At 40.6% G+C, this 15,472-nt stretch overlaps 1 protein-coding gene across 1 annotated transcript; it reads left to right on the plus strand.

Annotated features, from left to right (window-relative positions):
• Positions 1-262: 262 nt before the first annotated feature.
• atf3 (activating transcription factor 3) lies at positions 263-7,071 on the plus strand. Its single transcript, XM_089022182.1, has 4 exons — positions 263-418; positions 2,915-3,134; positions 4,891-4,998; positions 5,655-7,071. The coding sequence occupies exons 2-4, from the start codon at positions 2,919-2,921 to the stop codon at positions 5,958-5,960; spliced, it is 630 nt and encodes a 209-aa protein (XP_088878308.1). The 5' UTR covers positions 263-418; positions 2,915-2,918; the 3' UTR covers positions 5,961-7,071.
• The last annotated feature ends 8,401 nt before the right edge of the window (positions 7,072-15,472 follow it).

Genomic DNA, 15,472 nt, shown 5'->3' on the forward strand with positions numbered 1-15,472 from the left:
CTAAGACAACTCCCACACATAGGGAGTGGTCGCCATCTTTATACATCTATAAAATCAAGTTAACAGTGATAAGCAAAAAAATGGAAGTGGTCATAACCAAAATATAATACCATTGGTGGCTTTTATTATTCTTAAGCACTCCTCTGTCCTCATGCGGCGCTGACTCATCAACGCGAATTGCTTCGAGAGCGAGGGCAGTGAGAAAGCAAAGCAAAGAAAAGAACCGAGGACTCCTTTTCGTGCCGGATTGCATCATGACGCAGTATTTTTACGTCACTAAGCCCCGCCCCTCGCGTGTGCTGTGGGGATATAAGCGTGACGCAACGTGGAGCGTCCCAACTCAAGCGCAGCAGCCGGCTCTTCTTCTGACAACTCCACTCGACAAACCTTTCTCGTCGCGTCTCGTCTTGTCTCTCACGTAAGTTGACATTTGGGACCCGCGTCTTCTCTTTCGGTTCGTTGTCGTTGTTTTATTTTATTTTTCTTTCGGCGCGGCTTTTAAGCGCTTTTCGAGGGTTGTCTCTAAATTCGCCTTTCTTACTTTGATTAAAAAAAGTGAGTTGAATGCTAATCGTACGGATTTCGTCCACATTTTCTTGTGTTTATGCTATGAGGTTTTCGAGCAAGACTTTGAACTTGTTTTTTTTTTTCAACATCTCCGCATACATGTTCTTAAATAGCCATTTAGGACAGTCGTGAAATGTTTCGATTCATAGAAAATTGGGTTCAATGTTGATGATGAATATGATACACTACTGTACTACTAAAATGTTGTCGTCCTTTTCAGTTTTGTTTTGAAATAACTACTAGTGTCCAGAGACTCGTAACGGTACCCATAATGTTATTTGTCACGTGAAACTTTAAGCTCCACGGTGCTGAGTTATTGATTTATCCGAGTTGTTGATTGATCAATTTATTCATAATATCCCACTGGCAACATTCTCAAGGGGTCCAAATTTCGGGAATCTGCTTCATCTGTGTTCTATCTTGCGTCCCCTTTACCATGGAGTTTGAGCACTGATGAATTCTTGACATGATTTGAATTGTTGACATACAGGAAGTGTATTCATTGAAGCGGCTCATCCAACTTTTGACATTGACGTGTCAACTGTGCAAAGTTTGATTAAAAAAACTTATTCCGGTGTAAACATTAATGTTAAATACAAGGAAATATACCACGACACTGAATGATTAACTCAAAATGAAGTACATGCTCAAATTAAATGACGCGAGATTTCAAAGTATTGAACTTAATACAAACTGAACTGTACATTCGCACTACTATGGGGAGCGCACTCGCAGTACACTGGATCATATGAGAGGTTTTCAGTTCTTTTTGTGATATCAGTGTAGCATTTTTTTAAGTGAGTTTATTTATTTTTAACTCACTGCCTTATGTGAAAAAAAACGTGTTCATTAACTCACTGCCTTATGTGGAAAAAAAAACGTGTTCACTCCAGTGCAAGGGTTTTTGTCATCACGTCGGTGAGCCACGGCAAAGATGCTTGGAAAACCTGATTTTGGTGCCGTCACACCCTTTGCTGTCTGATTGGTTGATCTTCCTCAGGCATGGTGGTTTCTTAGCTAAAAGTGATATATTTTACACATAGTTCCGACTCACATGTTTATTATTGAGGTTTAGGCATACATAAACTTTCAATGCAGTGTAAGAAACCTTAGACCACTGGTGTCCAAGTCAAGGCCCGGGGGCCAAATCTGGCGCCCAACATCATTTTTTTCGGCCCACAAAAGGAAATCAAACTTGTGAAATTCCATGATGCTTGCTAAAATCCAAACCAAAATGTCATATTTTTTTTGGATGTAAACCACAATAACAGTCATTATTCCTGACTTCAGATTTGAAAACTAGTTATTCATTAATTTGTTGTGCGCTCTATATGTAATAAGTGGAGGGGATTAAACATTCTAAAGGCTTCCCCAAATTCATAACGGTCCTCGAGAGGTAACCATAATTACAATGTGGCCCGCGGCAAAAAATGACTTTGACACCCCTGCCTTAGACTCTTTTCTTTCATCAGGAATAAAAGAGTTAATTCCTAAATTATATGGGTCTGGAGTTATATGAGCTTGAAATTAGGGCTGCTGTCCAAAATACCATGCAAAGTAGGGCTCGGAAAATCCTAGTGGACCCTCCGCACCCTGCCCACCACCTTTTCCAGCTACTCCCCTCAGGCAGGCGCTACCGATCCATGTGCACCAAATCCAGTAGACATTTAAACAGTTTCTTCCCCCAAGCCATTAACTCTTTGAACTCTTTCAACAGTAGCCCAAATGGAACTGTATAGTGCCACTTAGCAATTTTTTTGATGATGATACTAGTGCAGAGTGTTCTACCGAGAACAAATTCCTTGTGTGTTCTACATACTTGGCAATAAAGATGATTCTGATTCTGATTTAACAACAGCTGGAACAAAGCACACACATGGGGAAAAGGGAAATGATGCCTCCTTGTGCAAAAGAAAATAACATTGCTAGGCGCCATGGCCAGCGCTTCATCGGCACCCAAGCATGAAAAAACAAAACCTGAACAAATTTGGGAATGGCGCTCTACGTCATACATTACTTTGTATTCACGAATACATTTATTAATGGCAATGAATGAGTTAATCACAGCTTTTTCAAGGGTCAGTGCCATCTCAGCAATCTGTTGAAAAAGTGATGTCGCAACAGGTGGAATACAACATATTCAGTGTTATTCAATTATTATATATTCAACATAAATAGTGACAAAATTTAGGAAATGACGTGGGAAGCATGAGGCTTGAAAGGTTGCTGCTTTTAATTCTTTTGTGATTATAATGTCACAAGTGGTCAAACAACATCTCCGATTATGCAATGTCGCATGCTAAATTTCCACGATGTCGGATTGAATATGACTTTACTGCGTTTTCAGGCTCATGCTGCATAACTCTCGCCCGACGCTGGCCGACGTCAGCTGCTCGGCGTCAGTCCCATGCCCGCTGCCAGTGCCAAGTCTCACCCCGCCGGGCTCGCTCTCCTTGGACGACTTGAGCTACTTGACGGCTGGTGGCGAGTGCCAACCCGGTCGTGGTGATGTCAGCTCGGACGGCACAAGCTCCTGCTCAGAATTCGGCACCGTTGGGAAGACGCAGGTGAGCCACGGCAAACATGCTTGGAAAATACGATTTGTTGCCATAACGCCTTTTGCCGTCTGATTGGTTGATCCTCCTCAAGGCATGGTGGTTTCTTAGCTAAAAGTGCTATATTTTACATGTACAGTGATACCTTGGCTTACAAATTTTATTGGTTCCCAGACAGAGTGTGTAAGGCGAAAAGTGTGTATACCAAACATTAATTTCACATAGGAAATCATTAAAATGAGAATAATCCGTTCCCAGGTACCCATTTCTAATTTTCTAGGCCTTAAAACTACACAAAATATACCTTATTTTATGTATAATAAATGTGCTATGGTATTGGAATTAAAGAAATAAACTATACTGTATAATAAAGTCGTTTCATTTACCTTTGTGATGGTCGTTGATGGCTTGATGAAATGGAGTGGCCGGTTTCATCAGCATGAAACACTTTGGCAGCTTTATCGTCAGAACTGGCTGCCTCACCATGACGAATGACACTATGAATCCCTGTACGACGCTTAAAGTTCTCAAACCATCCGTGGCTAGCCTTGAAATCATCAATGGATGACGAACTTCCAGGTTGCCTCTTGACGATATCCGAGTGAAGTTGCTGTGCTTTCTCTGCGATAATTTTACCTAGTTCCTCATCAATTGTGTTCTATTTAGCTGGGTTGGTAGCTTTTTGCATCAAGTGTACAGATGGCTTGTGCGGGTTATAAGTGGAGTTTGATTGATGGGATATTTTAACCTTGCAGTCTACACTCTGCCTTTGAACTATCAATAAAGTTGAAACAAGTCCAAATTTCACTGTTTTCTATCCATTTTCTCACTCTCTCTTTGTCGTCTGCCTATCTATTTATTTGGATTGGATTGGATTTGCCTTTATTAGTCTCGCAGTGGAGAAATTTACATTTCACAGCAGCAAAGTTATGGAAAGAAATGAAAGTAGAAAAGCAAAACACAGGAGCTGCTGGAAAGGCAGCCACTCTTGCGGCGCCGTCTTGAAGTCAAAAGAACAAAAAAAAAACTAAATAACAAATAACATGACAGCACAAAGACACAGAGAGACATTCATTCTTAAGCACTTTCTGTACCCTCTTTGTTACATAAAGCAGTTCCAGATGAAAGAGGAGAGGTTCAAAGCGTTTCTTCACCAGTGGATCAGGGACATCATGGTGGAATGTGCACGTCGACTACAAGCTAAATGTTGAAAGCAAACACGCAGCTGTAGCATCCATTGACGAAAAGAGATTGTCTCACATCTCCTGTCCCACATAAATCAGCTTCAATTCCATCCCGCGACAGTTCCATATACGCATCGGCGCTCTGCGCTGGCGCTCCTTCTGTGTTTCTGTAACCCCCCCGCCCCTCACTGCTTCATTCTTGACCAATCACGTGCGACTTTAACCGAAGACTGGGGGCGGGGAATAGAGGACAAAAACAAGTCGGCTGCCATTTACTTGTTAGAACGGGCTCGTTTGCGAACGACATCACTCAGTGTGGCACTCCGTGTGTATCCCGAAAAATAGTTTGTATGCCAGGATTACATTCTCGTGAAGTTAACGTTCGTAAACCGAAAAGTCCATTAGCCAAGGCGTTTGTAAGATGAGGTGTCACTGTAGTTCCGATTAACTTGCATGATGGTTCACATGTTTATTATTCATTTACATACACAAATATTTTCAATGTGTTCTTGCAAAATAAACAACAGGACATATCCAAAGCTTTTTCAATGACTTCATTGTCACTTTTGTTGACACGACAACAGCTCTCGTTGGCTGAGGCAGACAGGAGGAAGAGAAGGCGAGAAAACAACAAGGCTGCCGCAGCGAAATGCCGCAAAAAGAAAAAGGACAGGACTGAATATTTGCTGCTGGTATGTTTTGGTTCTTTTCTCGTGAAACTTTTGACATATAAGGCAAAAAATATTTGCAGCTCGAAGACAGTTTTGTTGTTGTTGTATAAATTAACGATGCATTTTTAAATGCGCAAGTAACGAAAAAAAATGACAAATGATCATAATAATAATTGTTGGCTAGTTGATGCTAACATAATATGAAATGCTTCACTTTTTATTTATCTAGGTATCCAGCTGTCTATCTAGCTATCTGGCTGGCTACCTAGCTATCTATCTATTTGCTATCTATCTGGCTGGCTGTCAATCTAGCTATCTAGCTGGCTATCTAGCTAGCTACTTAGCTGGCTAGCTATTTGCTATCTATTTGCCATCTAGCTAGCTAGCTATCGATTTGCTATCTATTAGCTATTTGGGTAGCTATCTAGCTGGCTAGCTATCGAGCTATCTATTTGAATTATTCCGGGTTGAGCGAACGCTGGCGCGTGTGGCTGCCGCTGCTCACCCACATAAAAACTTATGCTCTGACTGTAAAGTGACCTTGAGAGTTTTGATAGGCGCTTACAAATGAAATGCATTATTATTATTTACAGGCTCATTATACTAGCATTACTATTGCATTGATGACGCAGCCTTACCTGATGGTTTACCGTCTGGCGTCCATTTTGTCCACCCAGGAGTCAGAGAAGCTAGAGAATGTCAACATCAACCTAAAGGCTCAGATCAAAGCTCTGAACCAGCAGAAGCAACACCTGTCCTATATGCTCAACCAGCACCGGCCAACCTGCATCGTCCGTACCCCCGACCACGAAAACGTCGACCTCTTTGTGCGCCACCTCCAGGAGAGTCCGAGCTCCATGTGTAGCCAAACCACCCTCTTCGACATCCAGGACAATGCTGCCTCCATTTTTTCCATCCCCTCAGAACTGGGTACCGGTGGCCTCCTCAGTCTCGACCACGTCCAGTGTTCAGTCTCCATGTGACGCTACTATTGGCCTTGCAAAGTTGTTTGAATCTTGAACTTTTGGGGAGAAGTGGAAAGGGGGGGGGGTGACTTTACAAGGGAATTTACAAAGTTAGCCCTCAATAGGGCAGTAAAATATCTCTAAAGTCATGGCACTTGTTTCTAAAGGCACACAGTGCTTCTTCCACTGTCTCTTTGGAGTTATCGTTTAGGGCCCCCCACGTTGGACACACGGTGGTGTCAACTTGACCATGACGTGGCTCCCCTGGAAAGTTTACCATTTGGAATATTTCCAAAATTGTCTCATAAATTGCTATTGGACTTTCAATAAGCAGCACAAATAAAGAAAAAAATGTTATTGAGGCATATTGCAGGTCCACGATGCTGCTAAGGGCCGACGAGGACAGCCGCCCCTTCACCAAGCTGCTGATTGGTCGACGTCACCTGCAACCCAAACTGGATTTTGAATCATTCTTGTCCAATCCAAGTTGGAGCACTTTGGTTTTTGTGATATGTCCACTGGATGGCACTGTGACTGTTGTATAACTACTTGCTGTGTAGCAATGCACAAAAAAGATGAGTGAGAAAGCTTTTTTTTGTGCTTTATTTATTTTCAAGCCAGGCAGTCATACTGTCAATAGCGTCTCCTACGCCGAATGCTGCTAATAGCCGGTTGTAAGCACTCAGGACCTTACAATTGGCACTGTAGTGCGTTGTAGTTATTCCGACAGCATAAAAATTGACACATTTGCTAGCGTATGAGCTAACAGCTACTGTCTTGATGTGTCAACAAATCTCAATGTGGCTATGATTTCATAGCCACATTGAGAATGTACATTTCTAAAACGTGGTTTCGCGCATTGGCGTAAGTGGGTGCCACCTCACAAGTTCTGCAAGTGGTAAAGCTTCACAAGTGTTTTTTTTTATACTGATTACTTTTGTATTGTGTTTGTTGGTCATGTGACCATTGGAGCTTTCAAGCCAAAATGTTCAACATGTAGCAGGTCAGAGACCAGCATGATTGATTGTTGTTGTTTTTTAACTTGCGGAATAAAATGGATGACAAATCACACACAAAAAATAAACACGTGTGACGACGTTTTCAAAACAAAGTTGTGGCGGTCATGTCAGCAGGACTACATTGATTGATTTTTTTGGGTAACTGTTTAATTTGTAAGCGAACATACATTTTCAGAACTCTAAAATTTGTTGTCACCTCTAAAACAATCCGAAACCAGTCCAATATCACATTACCCAGACCCTCCATGTGATGTCATTTCCTGTATGTGTTATCCTCGGCGAAGCAAGTTTGAGCACGATATGCCGGTTGCTGCCTCAGGTGGGCCAACTTAGTCTTTTTCAAACTGCTCCATGTGAAAACCTTGTGCCTGTAAATTTTCGCCAACACTCCTGTGTGTGAAAGCAAGAGAGAACATGGGAGTTGCATCCTCTGTTTGTGATAGCATCGTCGTGCTAACTGTAGTTTGCAGCACCATATCACCTCCAGCGTACAGAATCATACCTGTCAAGCGGCCGTATTTTGTACGATTTTTGCACATTTTTAGATGTGTACGGCATACATGAAAGTTTGTATGAGAAACGCAAAAAGTGTTAAATATAATTCTGAGATATTTTCGATTCCGTTTTCGTCATTAAATACTTATTAGCAGTAATGTTAATAACCAAGTAATGTAGTTTATTCAATACATTGTCAGAATGAAAATTGTAAAAAGCAGTACATTGGGGAGACTAAACAAATTCTCAAAAAATGACTATCAACATCGCAGGGATAATACTAGTGGGCCTCAATCGACAGTACATATGCACATAAGAGCTAGCAACCACTCATTTGACGACAATGAGGTTAAAATCTTAGCGAAAGAACATAGATGGTTTGAAAGGGGAATAAAAGAAGCGATTTTCATAAAACAGCTAAATCCTTCACTAAAACAATATGGTGGGGTGAGGTTCAATTTGGATCGCTCGTACAACAGCCTACTTAGGCAACATAGGATTAGTAATACTGATGAGGTTATACCGGAGGAAGTGGGGCAATCAGGACAGTCATTAGTCAGATCAATAGGAACAATCAGTGGAGCTGCAGGGAGTAGTCATCTGCTCCCCCCAACCTGAGAGCAGGGACCTATCTAGCAGAGTCCGGCACCGCCATGTCTGGACAGTAGGGATATATATATATATAGGGCCTAAATTACCAGTAAGACTTTAGTTTGCTGACGAAGTCTCTTGGATAAGAAGCAAAACGTCCGACACATTCAAAGAAGTACAGATGACGGCTGAAGAAACCTTTTCATCGAGTAATGTTAATTATTAAAAAAATATCACGACTCGTAAAAAGCAAAGTCAACCACCAAGAAACAAGTCTTCTCGAGAAGAAACAAAAGGTCAGATAAGACAAGTTCCGGTCAAGTGGAATTTTATTTTGAAATCAGTTAAATTCAACAGTTGACCGTGTTTATTCGCTGTAATATCATTTATATTTTTATAAACATTATATATCGTAAGAACACAAATTCAAATTCTTTTTTTGCTGTGGACAAATTCCACAGCAAAAAAAGTCACAATGCTCTACAACCAAGAACATACTTGATTATTGCTAAAAATATGTTGTAACTTGTTAAAAGTATTAATATTTACATGTGAAATTTTGTTAATAAAATTGCGCAATAAAATATTACACACGTGTATGGTTTTTTTTCTTAGTACAGTCAAAACTCGGTTTTCGAACCTCTCGGTTCTCATCCATTCGGTTTTCAACCAAAATGTCATATTTTTTATGCCCCGGTATACAACCGAAAATTGGTCTTCAACCAAACTGAGTGCACGTGAATGCATCACTCGACTACCCTGTGCTTCCTTATACGTCACTTCCTTAAATGTCACGTCTCCCTCATTGTCTCATTGTGACCGATGCATTAATATTGTTGTTGTTTTATTTTTGCGAAAATGCTGACATATTTGGTTAAGATCTCCGGAATAGTATGATTTTAAAGCAATCAGAGGATGGTTTGAAAAGTTAGTGTGCCCTGTGTTTGCCCACAGACAGGTGGGATAGGTGCCAACACGCCCCGTGGCAGAAAGATAAAGAGAGTTTTAGGTACAGATGTTAATGTTGATGTTAAAAATTGGTGAAAATAAAGGTTTGACCTGCTCTATTATTAAGTTGTTATCCGGTATATACGATGACATAGTTAAAAAGTTGTTTTCTAGAATTTGAACGGATTGAGATTTTTTACATTGATTTTAATGGAACGTGCTGTGTCCGTTTTTGAACAAATCGGTATCACTGTAAGGAATAATTGAGCCATTAGTAAGGTCACAGTGTCTTGCAGGCTGACAGGTATGCAGTATTCACTCCACGGTGTAGCGCCTCCAGCCTTTATTAAACATCGTAAGTAGAGCACATTTATTTTTCTTTTAGTATAGCCCGTTAACCTCATAATTTCCCAAGAAATAGCTTTCAATTTCCAAAAGGTAGATGACTCTGCCCAGTTGAAATGTTTTAATATCAATTTAATACTTACTGTATTTGCATACTCACGTTTGGTTATATCACACTTAGCGTGCGAACTAGATACTCGTGTGCCGTACCTGACCTTTTGACACGTGAACTTGGCATACTTTTGTCTTCTTGTTCTAGGAAAACATTGACAAGCTGTATTTGGCACGTGGCCATTATGTGGTCAAAGGACGAACACACGGGCACACGATGCTTAGTCATTCTCTAGGAACAATGACAATGCAATTCAATCTTCTATGGAAGTGAGAGGCCCGAAGGAAGCTTACTGTCGCAAGGCAAGGTTTCAACCTTCACAAAGTAACCACTGTGTTGAGAGACTGACACATTTGAAAAAAAGGAAGTTGTGTTGTTTTCCATGATAGAAATAGAAACGTTTCAAAAGTTCACCAGAGATGCTCTCATCATGTCTGTATGAGCAATGTTGGAAGCTAACCAGAGTTTCCCTCAATAAGAGACTTCTTTTAAAGTTCAAGTGTGAGGTAAAGCCGGCCAACCATTTTTTATAATAAATAATAATAATCCATTTAATTTCTAAGCGCCTTTCAAAACTCTCAAGGGCACTTTACAGTCACATGATAAGTTTTTTTCTGTGGGTGAGCAGCGGCAGCTACATGCGCCAACGTATACTCACCCCGGACGTTACTCAATTAGATAGAAAGATAGCTAGCTAGCCAATAGATAGCTAATAGCTAGCAAATAGACAGCTACAGCAAAACGATAGCTAATAGCTAGCGAATAGATAGCTAATAGCTAGCAAATAGCCAGCTATCAGCTAGCAAATAGATAGCCATTAGCTAGCGAAAAGATAGCTATTAGCCAGTGAATAAATAGTTATTAGCTAGCTAGAAAGCTAGCCAGCCATATACCTAATAGATATAATAATAATAAGACAGTAAAGTCTCGTTATATCGATATTCTCGGGAGTCGGAAAAAATGTTGATATAACCGGAGTATCAATATATTCATCCTGCGCCGAACTGCATTAAAAGGGGGGGAGGGGGCAACACGTAAATGGGGGATCTTTGATATGGCATGTAATTTTATCATTGGTTCATGGATTGCGTATGTAGCATGCTTTTTGTACAGTAGTGAACTGAAAAATAAACTTGTGCATCAAATAAAAACGTCTTTACACTTTTTAAATGACTATTTCCCTTCAAAAATGCAACCAATGCAAAATCCTCACGTTGTTCTATTCACACGAAACCACAAACACCAGCATGTACAAACATATTAAAAACAGTGATTGTTGCAAGCGATAAAGATATCTGAATGCAACACAATTAAATACATGGATGAAAAAACAAAACTGCAACGTTTACATTACTTACATTGATGAAGTATTCTGCTGCACTTCAAACTCTTTCGTGATGAAGGATTTGCTTGTTGGATTGTCCTCCACAGCCACAATTGCCTTGTACGTTTTTCGGATATCACAATTCTTACGTTTCCCCATGGTTGAAATTGGTGTTGAACACCAGTACTGTATATAAGCTCTGCTACGCCTTTTTTTTAAATGGTGCTGGCGTCGACAGCCCAAAACACGGAAGCTGGTTACGTGACTGGGGCTTGGGAGGACCCAACAACGGGGTTCGAGAGAGTGCCTGAATAGAATGGCTGTGCTGTGGCGTAACAGCAGCTCCTGTTTGTATCTGTATGTGATAACTGTTACGTTTGTTATTAAAAAGACCGGTGCGCTATAGCAGCGACTGTGCGCAACATTTGCCATGCCGAGGGGCAATACAGTATGTTTCAGATGCTATTGCAGCAGTAATGAAAGATGTGATCTCTGCTACGAATTTTTTTTTGTGCTTGCGTATAACAGGTCAAAACACGGAAGCCGGTTACGTGACTGGGGGATCTTTAACAGTGACGTGCGGTGAGGTTCATGGCTGGTGAGGCACTGACGTCATCACAGTCAGATTTACAAACATATGAACTCTACAGAATACCTTATTCACCATTTGATTGGCAACAGTTAACGTGTTTTGTTTAAAATGTCATGTCAGCATTTTTTATATACCGTATACAAACTGTAGCATCGAAAAAAAGAATTAAAAGAACATTATTATCGTGTTATCTTTACTTATAAATGAAGTCCATGCGCTACTCCTTCTGAAGAAAGGCATCTGTACCTTCTTTGTAGAAGCTTTCCTTATCTTTCTTCGGTTTTAAAAGTCTCTCTATTTCTTTAAATTTAGATGTAATCCTCCATTCTGAAAATAAGGCCAAGCAACACGAAAAAATGACTGGATGGTTGCACTTAACTTGCTAACTGTTTACTGTAGCTTGCTCTCACTAATTCTATGATTCTGCAGCCGAGGAGTCGCAAGAATCTCTGTCATCACCAGCGCCCCCTGTCATGAGGCAGGAGAACTGTGTGCCTCACCTATGCACACAGTTTTTATAAAAAATAAACACTGTAGTACAGTGTTTATAATGTAAAGTGACTGTACATTATATGCACCAGCTAAAGTGGAGAAATTTAGTTCATATACTAAAAGTGTTTGAACACTTTAATAGCGATATGCAGAGGGACAGCAATGCGGTCTCACTACAGAGCAAGCCAGCACAGTTAGCATACTCATTGCGCAATCCATGGTGAGGCTCAGCCGGCTGCTGCCTCACCGCTCGTCTCTACTGAGTATTTGGACGGTAAATGTGAAAATTCAGCGATTTTGAAACAAAATCCAAAAATGGTGAAGTTAAATGGAAAAGAACGTGAAAGTACAAATCACTCAATAAATATAACTGTTTAATTTATTTTGTCATTTTATATTTCCATGATGACAGGTGAGGCACAGCCTTCCCTGCCTCCCCTGACTGCACGTCACTGATCTTTAATACAGTATGGCATGTACAGTAATGTTCAAAATCATCATGCTTCATCAGACAAAACAATAAACATTGTTGCAAAAAACGATGGCATTTATATAGAGTACAGTACAGTGTACATGTACATAACACTGCAACGCTTACATCTTATCATGCAATAAAAAAAAACATTCAATCTTCTTATGCTTCCCATTTTCACCTTTTAACACAAACGATTCAATCTTGTTTAACATAAAAAAAAGATTCATTTTCTCTGGATTCTAAGCAAGATCGTGTCCATTGCACCGTGCAACGCTTGTGTCTTTGTTGCAATAGGTGTGTATTTAGTTGGTTCTTCATCCTCATCATCTTCGTCATTATGGGAATCTTCTGGGGCATATTTGGCTTTGATTTCGGGTTGGATTCTCCTCAACAGCCACGATTGCCTTTCGTTCCGAAGTCACAATTCTTTCGTTTCGCTATGGTTGAAGACGGTAGAAAATGGCATCTGCTCCACAGCAAGACACGGGAGCTGGTCACGTGACCAAGTCTCGTGACCAAGTCGCGTGACCAAGTCGCGTGACCAAGTCACGTGAGCAAGTCACGTGAGCAAGTCAACCAACGGCGTGACCGATACAGATTTCGATAATGGTGGTACTGTATAGAAACCGTTAAGCAAATATCGATTTACCTTAAGTATCTTTTGTATCGATATAAACATAGCAAAAAGGCTAGCGGGAGATGAAAAAGAGCACCGTAGTAACCGGATTATCGTAATAACCATGAATCGTACTAAACGGAACTAATTATACATAAAAAGACTAGAAATGTGCACAGGAAATGAAAATAGTATCGTAATAAGCAGTATTATCATATAACGATATCGATATAACAAGACTTTACTGTATATTTAATTTCTAAGCGCCTTTCAAAACTCTCAAGGGCACTTTACAGTCACATGATAAGTTTTTTCTGTGGGTGAGCAGCGGCAGCCACACGCACCAGCATACACTCACCCCGGAAGTTACTCAAATAGATAGAAAGATAGATAGCTAGCAAAAAGATAGCTAATAGCTAGCAAATAGCCAGCTATCGGCTAGCGAATAGATAGCCATTAGCTAGCGAATAGATAGCTATTAGCCAGCGAATAAATAGTTATTAGCTAGCTAGAAAGCTAGCCAGCCATATACCTAATAGATCTAATAATAATAATACATTTCATTTCTAAGCGCCTTTCAAAACTCTCAAGGTCACTTTACAGTCACAGGATAAGTTTTTTTCTGTGGGTGACCAGCAGCAACCACACGTGCCAGGATTCACTCAACCCCGAAGTAAATCAAATAGATAGCAAGCTAGCTAGCTAGCGAATAGATAGCTAATAGCTAGCAAATAGACAGCTATTAGCTAGCAAATAGCTAGCTAATAGCTAGCAAATAGATATCTCATAGCTAGCAAATAGCCAGCTATCAGCTAGTGAATAGATAGCCATTAGCTAGCAAATAGATAGCAATTAGCCAGCGAATAGTTATTATGTAGCTAGAAAGCTAGCCAGCCATATAGCTACTACATATAATAATAATAATTATACATTTCATTTATAAGCGCCTTTCAAAACTCTCAAGGTAACTTTACAGTCACATAAGTTTTTTCTCTGGGTGACGCAGCAGCAGCCACACGTGCCAGCATTCATTCAACCCCGAAGTAACTCAAATAGATAGCAAGCTAGCGAATAGATAGCTAATAGATAGCTAATAGCTAACGAATAGATAGCAAATAGATAGCTAATAGTTAGCAAATAGACAGCTATCAGTTAGCGAATAGATAGCCATTTGCTAGCGAATAGATAGCAATTAGCCAGCAAATAGTTATTGGCCAGCGAATAGATAGCTATTAGTACTTGAGACGTAAAACAAAATGGCAGACCGAACAAATGAGTACCCCTAAAGACACCGGCCACCCCCTCTTCCGAGACATTGCGCCCGCCAAGGCAAAGCCTTAAAGATTAAAGATTATTTGAAGCAAACTTCTGGACATGACCTACTCAGTACGTCTGTGTAAGCTCTCAGTCGTACAGGAGTGGTCCATCGATGAAAAGGTTTCTTCAGCCGTCATCTGTACTTCTTTGAAGGTGTCGGACGTTTCGCTTCTTATCCAAGAAACTTCATCAGCAAACTAAAGTCTTACTGGTAGTTTAGGCCATATATATATATCCCTACTGTCCAGACATGGCGGTGCCGGACTCTGCTATGATAGGTCCCTGCTCTCAGGTTGGGGGGAGCAGAGGACTACTCCCTGCAGCTGCTCCACTGATAGTTCCTATCGTTCTGACTAACGACTGGCCTGATTGCCCCACTTCGACCAGTATCACCTCATCAGTATTTACCTCATCAGGACTCTATGTAGTTTTTCAGAAACTCCCGCAATGTAAGGTACTGCTATTCCTCTCCTTTTTGTATCTTCAGAATGTTTGGTTTCATTCCCTATTCTTTCTTTCTGACATTTGTTAAATGAGCACTGAGGGGACCCACAGTTTGTGAGTGCTCTGCTGATATGTTTTGACTCCTTTTCCCTACCTTCGACGCTTGTTGGTATTAGTTTAGTCCTATGGTGGAGGGTTCTGATCACTCCTAGTTTATGTTGTAAAGGGTGGTTAGAATCTAAAAGTAAGTACATATTGGTCAGTGTGAGTAGCCTTCCTAAAGACTTCTGTTTTTAGCGCTCTGTCCTCTTTTATAATTACTTTACAATCCAAGAAGGCTAGTTGGTTCTCTTTCATGTACTCACGAGTAAATTTAATGTTGATGTCTACCGAGTTGAGGTGATCTGTGAAGGATTGAATTTCTTGTTTTTCAATTATGACAAAAGTATCATCCCCATATCTAAACCGGCGTCTAGGTTTTGTCCCTGGGAAGGATGTGAGGGCCTGTTTCTCCATCTCTTCCATGTACAGATTAGCCACTATGGGTGAAACTGGTGAGCCCATAGCACAACCATGAATTTGTTTGTAGAAGTTTTCCCTAAATTGAAAAGACATAGTATTAAGGCAGATTTCCAATAATTGGCAGATATGGTCCGGTTTAAGTGTGGTTCTTTCATGCAGAGTAACGTCCGCCAGCAGTCTCGTCCTCACCACTGAGACTGCTGCTGGGGTTGGTACAGATGTAAAGAGAGAAGTCACA

Source organism: Hippocampus bargibanti, linkage group LG19, assembly GCF_051943395.1.
Source record: "Hippocampus bargibanti isolate YZ-2025 linkage group LG19, ASM5194339v1, whole genome shotgun sequence".
NCBI lineage: Eukaryota > Metazoa > Chordata > Actinopteri > Syngnathiformes > Syngnathidae > Hippocampus > Hippocampus bargibanti.

What these genes read in the sequence shown, in the direction of transcription:
- atf3 (XM_089022182.1), top strand. Translation starts at nt 2,919, where the DNA reads ATGCTGCATAACTCTCGCCCGACGCTGGCCGACGTCAGCTGCTCGGCG. An exon ending in GCACCGTTGGGAAGACGCAG is followed by an intron (nt 3,135 to 4,890) that starts GTGAGCCACGGC and finishes ACACGACAACAG; the next exon opens with CTCTCGTTGGCTGAGGCAGA. An exon ending in GGACTGAATATTTGCTGCTG is followed by an intron (nt 4,999 to 5,654) that starts GTATGTTTTGGT and finishes TTGTCCACCCAG; the next exon opens with GAGTCAGAGAAGCTAGAGAA.